Source organism: Aphelocoma coerulescens, chromosome 2, assembly GCF_041296385.1.
Source record: "Aphelocoma coerulescens isolate FSJ_1873_10779 chromosome 2, UR_Acoe_1.0, whole genome shotgun sequence".
In the NCBI taxonomy this organism is placed as follows: Eukaryota; Metazoa; Chordata; class Aves; order Passeriformes; family Corvidae; genus Aphelocoma; species Aphelocoma coerulescens.
The window spans coordinates 69,855,397-69,862,723 of record NC_091015.1 but is presented as its reverse complement, the minus strand read 5'-3'; the positions used below and the strand labels follow the sequence as shown (position 1 = coordinate 69,862,723).

The following is a 7,327-nucleotide window of genomic DNA, read 5'->3' as shown; positions in this document are numbered from 1 at the left end:
TTACACTTTGTTTTAATAAAAATTAAAAGCTTTGTTGCTGACTGCTTGTGTCTGGTGATTTGGGTGTGGGGGGAGGTGGTGTTTCGCCATGCTGATGTGAAGTAACGCGTGTTACTTGCTGCTGAGACTGCGGGAGATGGAGGCAGGAAAACTGAGCCCCCCTACCCTGCAGGATGCACCTGGGTCAGCAAAGCCCCAGCTGTACTGAACTGCAGGCTAACCTAACACAGGTGCCCAAGCTAGGGCTCTGCCCATCCTTCATGGCCCAGCAGCACTGGGAACACATCTGCTCCTTGTGCCAGAGAGCAGGGCCAAGGGCTGGTGGCTGATGCCTGGGCTGACTCAGACTCCTGGCAAAGCAAAGCCAAGCCAGCACTGGGTTGCTGTGACTCATGAAAGACTTTGATTTTATTGGTTTTTTTATTCCTGATACAGGTATTTCTTTAATTAAGGGTTATTAAGGTCTCACCTCAGGGATACAGCTTTGCAGCCAGCTGACTGCAAACCAGCAAAGGGAGCAGTGGCAGGGGGACAGTGTGCCTGGTGCTGAGGGGCAGCATGGTGCCCCTGCTGGTGGCATTCAGGTGCTCAGTCTTAAGGTGGCACCCGACAGACTCACTAGGTGGACTCACAAGTTCACTCCTCATGGTGATCTGGTCCATGCACACCAGATGTGTTTCATGCTCCATCTCCAATATGAATGAAGTGACCATGGCTAGTGTGCATGGAGGGTGCAGAATGCATCTCCTCAAGGTGGTGAAGCCCACAAACTGCAAGCACCCTTACCTTACTACTAGAAAAGCCACATTGGAGTAGACATCCTTGCAGAATGAAGAGTTTCACACTTGCAGTGCTAGCAAATAACCATGAATCAATGCAGCTTTTGGCCTTGCAGCATGAAAAAAACAGCACTGGGACAGCAAACTGCAGCTCAGCAGCTGTGTAGAAAAACAGACTGATGACATACCAGATTAATACTGTTCTCCATCAAGTTGCTATTGTCCTACAATAGTGAGTTCTTTGTATTTTTCAAAAGGCACATAATTAATTCCAGCATGCACAGAGTTTTAATAAAGTGACAAAACCCACTCATTATGTCTTGTAGTCAAAGCCTGGCTTTTAATAAAGTTTCATTTCATCTATTGGGATGACAGATGAGGAAACAAATATAAACCAGGAACCTTTTAAACAAATTATTTTTAGAAGCTGTATAAAGTTGTGATGCACACATTGCCAGACATAAAAGACACTCGGAGAATGAATTTCACCCAGGGTAGCTGTTGTTATGGGTGATGCTTATTACTTTTGATCAGCTGCTGAAGAATGTTGGTTTTGTTGTGTATGGTGGTTGGTTTTCTTTGCCACAGCACACAGATCATTTTAAGGCCATTTATCTCTCACTGTAATAAATGCCACACTGCTGTCTGTAGGCACACCAGTGCCAGCATGTAGTTACACCTGTTTCTTTGAACAACTTAGTGCTTCACGATTGTAGCACACTAGTTTTGCCTCAAGGAAAAAAAAAGGGAAAAAATATTTCTCTGTCATAGGGGACAAAGACTTGAAATGTGAGCAAAGCCACCTCTTCTACATGTCCACCTTGGTGGCAGCATGCATGGACCTGGACCTACAAGTTCTGGCAGCTGGCAACAATAGTCATGAAAACTGTAACTTAGGAGAACTAAGGTTGTCTTACCTGGTAAAGGGACAGAGTTAAAGGGAATGGCACAAAGTCAAACAGCTCATACAGCACATGTGCACAGCCACCTCCTACCTCACAGCAGCCTCAGTTAAGAAAAAGCAGTAATGGTAAGAAAAATGTGACACTGGTGTCATTTCCTCAACTCTAAGCCAGACAGAGGCTGCTGTCCCATGCTGCTGAGGCCGGAACAGGTGCAGGTTATGGCAGCCTCACAGCAGATGTTTCAGGGGCAAAGCATCCATGACTTTCCCCTTGGCACCTACAAGCTAGAGCCTTAGAGGACTGTGAAGCCTTGGCATGGAAGAGGACAGAGGCGCATGGAAGGGTTGACAGGTAGAGAAATCCAGCATGGTTCTGCTGGCCCATCTGAGGCTGAGCAAAGCCCCTCAGTCTCCCAGCCAGCACCTACCAGAGCCAAATGCACACAAGCCAGACACAGAAGGGCAGGATGGGAGTCTGAAATGCTGTTTGTTGTCAGTGCATTTCTAGATGCTGACATCCACTTGGGACTGGCTGCTTCACAAGGCTGTTTACAGGAAGACCTGCCCATGCTCCAGGGTGAACCTCACATTGTGTCCTAGGTCCCCATCTCTTGTTTACTGCTGTTGGCACAGGTAGTGTTTATTTATTGGCGCACTGTTGACTTACATAGTGATGTTTTTTTTCTTACAGAAAGCCTCCAACAAAGCTACAGTTGTCAGTCAGGTCCTTGGCTCTCAAGCCTAAGATAAGGATCACAGTCAGATTTAACAAACAGAACCTGTGGCCAACTTTTGCTTTCATACCCAGTATCAAATATGAGCTGAAATGTTTTTAATCACACCTAACTGCACGCATCTCAAACATCTAACCATGACATTTCTCCCTCCATGGAGCCACAGTGCAGACAACTGTCTGCCATGCACAGCAGAGGGAGAGATTTGCCCTGAGGGAAGCCTGGGGCAGCACTGCACCAGCCAGCAGGACAAGGGCTGGGCTGCTGCCCTGGCTGCTGCAGCACCCAGAGATCGGGTTCTTCACTGTTTCCTCCACCATTGGCTTCCCCACACTGAATGACAAAGCAGCAGCACTATCTGGGAGAGAAGGTGCAGCACTGCAAGTGCCGAGCAGGCTCGGCTGCTGTGAGAACTGCTTGGGTCTCCGCTGCCAGCAGGCTGCAACAGAGCAGGCAGGGTTTAACTCCCCACCCTCACATTCCTCCTCCTTTCCCCCCCACTTCCCTGATTTACCTACCTTTACCCTTCAGATTTTGGTTTTCCTTCTTTCCCTTCCCTTCAGGAGTATCTCCCTTCAGCCCCTTACTTGAGCAAGCTCAGTCTCTCCCATATCTCTCCTCCCACCCTTCCCAACCCTCTCTCCTGTGTCTCCAGCCCTCTCTCCTCCCCATCTCCCCTTCTCCAGCTCCTGCAGCCATTGCACACAGCAATGCTAGAGCATTGCTAGAGCAGCCCAGCATCCTGGCTCAGCAGCCTGGCAGGATCCAGGAGATGCACAGCATCTGCAAGTCTGCTCCTGACAGTCCTGGCTTGTTTTCCCATCCAGAATGAACAGGGAGGGTGGCCAAGACTTCTCCTGGGGCAGCAGTTGGCCATGAGATGACAGACTCAGTGTCCTCATCTTCTGTGCAGAGGCTGTCAGGAGCACATCCCTCTTCTGCGTCCCATCTTCAACTTCGTTCTGCAGTTTGTGTGACACAGGCTTCTTTAAAAGCCATGTAGTAATCTGTTAGCCATTTGGTTTTTACTGTGAGCATTGTAAACACAAGTTGCGTGGTCACGAGGGTTAAGTTCACCCTAGTATGTATGGAAGAGCAGGGCACAGAAATCCAGAATCCCTGTTGCACATCATGACTTCAGAACAATTTATGCCTTCTACTTACCCACTCATCAGAAGGAAAAAGCACACTAGTTATTCCTATCAACAATGCTCCTGACAAGATGAATTATAGTAAGAGCTAAGAAGCACACATTTTGTACCTGAACAAAACAAAGCAACACTGCAAGTTATATATAATAGGTAATTTTTATTTAAAAAAACATTGCAACTGACAGAAAAAATAAAGTCCATGAAATGTGCCATACATTCAAAGAGATGTATTTAGAGTAATCGATTTCTTATTCTCTGAGGTGATCATTGAAACCTACTTCCTGACAAGCAGAGAACAAAACAAAAGTTCTGTAACACTTTGTCCCTAAAGTACCTTGCAAGTTCTAGAGTTCCTGGCCAAGAGTCCTACTTGCTAAATGCCACATACAGAAGATGACTTGGACATGGTTTCACTGGCTTCTCTTCCAGCATTTGCTGCTCTAGTGTAAATGAGACTGGTCTGCAGAGCTTGCTGGTTTGGGTACTGATGACAGACTCAAGAATCCGCACAAGGAAGAATCCCAAGTGGAAAAAACAGAAATTGTTTTATCCTCAGTAATACCTGTAGTTGAAAGCCAAAGAGGCAGCCAAAAAGTGTGCACTCCCAGGTGAAGCTATAACATACAGAAGTATGTTTCTTACAAACCATTAATTTCTTACATCCCCGTTTTGCAGAATATTAGAAAAAGACCACCAAATACAAAAATCTTGCCATTACAAGTTAATAAAAAAACCCTTCAGACCCTTAAAACGCACAAGAAAGTGTTTGTTTTCAAACAGTAGAAATACAATCCTCATTAAAGCAGCATACCAGAGAAGCCAGTTGTTAAGTTTTCAATTAAAAAAGACAAAAGCCCAGATGTTCCTGTAACACAACCAGAACACTGGAGAAAAGAGAGGAACAGAACATTCATAGTCTGCCATGCTGAGTACATTGTCTTTGTAAGGTCACTTCAGGCCTAGAAGAGTATCAAACAAAGAGCATGGGGTCAGTGCCTGGGCACAGTGTGACTCCCCTCTGCTGGACAGTTTGCTACCAATGAAGACAGTCCAAATGCAAATTGTGAGGTTCCCAAAGAAAGCACAGTAGGGGAAGTATCTGACTTATACATTAAAGTTATCAAACCTCAGACTTGCTGCCACTGGTTAAGAAAACATAAGCTCTTGTGGTATTCTTAGAGGAAAAATGATTCTGAAAAATCTGTCCAACATTTTGCCTGTGGTCAGACAGGACTCACCCAGCAGAGGGAGAAAGCCTCATGAAGGAAGCAGCACAGGCATAGCTGTTCCTGGACTAAGGGCCTTGCTATGGCCTCCTCACATCACCCGGGGCAGTTTCATGACAGCAGCATCACAACAGGAGCCCAGGGGTTTGGTGACAGCCCCCACGGGTCCACACCACCAGCAGCTGCACGTCACAGACAGAGCACAGTGACCTATGCTGGCAAACAGCCTTTAGAGACAACATCTACAAACTCTGCTCTTTCGGCTTTCTCAGTCCCTCTAAGTACACGCTGTTGATTCTTCTAAAAGAGAAGAATCTCTTCTTTAAGAGCCTGGAAGTTCACAACAGTAAAAGGAAAACATGGACTCCTTCCTTGTTGGGCCAATGCAGGAAACACCCCAAAACATAACCTGGTTCTTGTTTGGCATTGAACAACATGAACACAAATCTCAGCCTCAACAAATCAAGCCGTCAGATGCTGGTCCTACTCCAGGGGATACAGCTTTTTCTTTGTCTCAAACTTTTTCATTTCTGAGCCAATGAAAGTAGACCTGCTTCTATCTTTGTGGCTCAGTCACCATCTAGAAATATTTGCTTAGCAATACTGGCAACACCCATCTGCTGGCCCCTTGGTTTGGGAAAGACACCTCACAGGCCAGCTCTGTCCTGTGCAGAGCTGCTGGGGCTGCCCCCCGACTGCAGGGCAGGCTATTCCCACACCCCATTGTTTCAAAGCACGACTACCTAAGTTCCCTGCAGTCTCCTGCCGGCTCCTCCTTTTGCCTGGATGCTTGACTGGCTGTGCCAGCTCCAGACATGGCTCCAGAACCAGCACCATCAGACCCCCTCCATCATCTCCTCCATGTGCCCTCCTGCAGGGAGGGTGAACACCTGCTCACTCTTTAGCCTCTGTGGCTGGCTCATTTCTGGCTGCTCACCTCTTTGTAGGGCCTCCCACCCCCACCTTCTCTGCTCACTGGACACCCTTAAAGAGAAAAGAGAAAGCTCCTGGATTGCTCTTCAATACTTCTTCCTCCATCACGGAGATACTGAATGCTAGTATATGCCACAAACTTCCCACCAATATACAGACTTTATATTACATATAAATAGGTAGAAGTTTCAGACAAAATATCCTATAATTTCTGTGGTGTAACATTTTTAAATAGCATTAAAACCACAAACCATCCAGCCCTTGTGATTAAATATACAAACATTTGTGAATTGATAAGGCTCATAGGTACGTATGCAAAAATAAAGTGCCCCTCCCCCCACCAAGAAACAGTCTGTACAGCTAAGTCTGAAAACAGAGCAAGCAAGTTATTTAACACAGAACCTCCCGAGCTGGAAGTGCAGCTAGATTTTCCATCCTTGTTCTCATTTCTGCTTTCAACTCGGCAACACAGGAGTATTTACAAGTGGAAGAAGATGTCATGGCTGACTCTGCTGACCTTCAACCCGTCCAGCCAAGTTCCTCACAGGGCCTTGGTGCTGGTTGGGTGTGCAGTGTGGGACACGGGCTTCTGAGGGTAGTGGCTGTACAAGTAAACCTGCAACAGGATAGCGATGTCCACAAAAACCTGCAGGAGTCCACAGATGGAGAACTGGAAAGGGGCCTGATTCAGGATGAAGTAAACAGTCTTGAACGTGTCCCCACTGGTCCACATCAGCACCATCTTGATGCTAAAAGACAGAGAAAAGATAAGAGTGTTAACTGAGAAGAACTTGGCTTTGGATTAGACCTGCTGAGCCAGAGGATCCCACCTACTTCAGCTAAGATTTATACCCAACAGTGGGTTGGGACTCCCCTTGACATGGGCAGACTGTGTGCCTAGCCAAGGTACCACTGAACTTGGAAGGGAGGATCAAATTCTCTGCTCCACAAACTGCAGCACTCTTATCTCAGCAATTACCGCTCCAAATACCTGTGGCTATGAAGGTATCCAACATTTTAAAATATCCAGCTAGGATATTTGACTCAGTGGTGCTCTGTAAACATGACTGCCACATGCTGACAGCATTGACCATAAACCAAAGGAAAACAGTGAACAGGAAAGAACAGCAATTCATCCCAGCAGTTACTTCCTGTGCATGCCATTCTGTGCTCATGCAAGGTAAAGTAACACACAGATTGCTCTCTCGTGCATGCATACATTTAGCATTTGCTGAAACAAACAAAATAGATAGACAAAACCACTCCTTACTGCAGAAAATGCATAACCAAAAAAAGCAGAAAGACAGATTGTTCAGTAATACAGAAAGAGAAGAAATTACATGCCTGAAGCTGTTACTGGAAGGACGAACAGCACTAGGGATTTTTATCAAGGACACAGATCAAGAGCAATGCTCAGAGTTCCTTTTAATAGCCAAACTTGCTTTCATCTTGCTCTTCTGCTGAGCATTCCCTGTCCTGTAGTCCAGCTCCTGCTCCCCCACATCAGGAGAAACTCTGGGGAATAGAAGCAAGTTCTTCAAACAGACCAAATTATTTTCAGTGTCCTCAACAAAATGTGAACAACCACCCCTGGAAGGCT

The 7,327-nt window shown here is 46.3% G+C and overlaps 1 protein-coding gene across 2 annotated transcripts in view; it reads right to left on the bottom strand.

Moving 5' to 3' along the window:
• Nucleotides 1-3,705: 3,705 nt before the first annotated feature.
• SLC66A2 (solute carrier family 66 member 2) overlaps nt 3,706-7,327 on the bottom strand; it is a 65,192-nt gene continuing 61,570 nt past the window's right edge. For both annotated transcript variants that reach the window (XM_069007952.1, XM_069007953.1), the window contains one exon: nt 3,706-6,476. In XM_069007952.1, the coding sequence (XP_068864053.1) occupies nt 6,269-6,476 (208 nt within the window). In that variant the 3' untranslated portion in view covers nt 3,706-6,268. The remainder of the gene's footprint in view (nt 6,477-7,327) is intronic.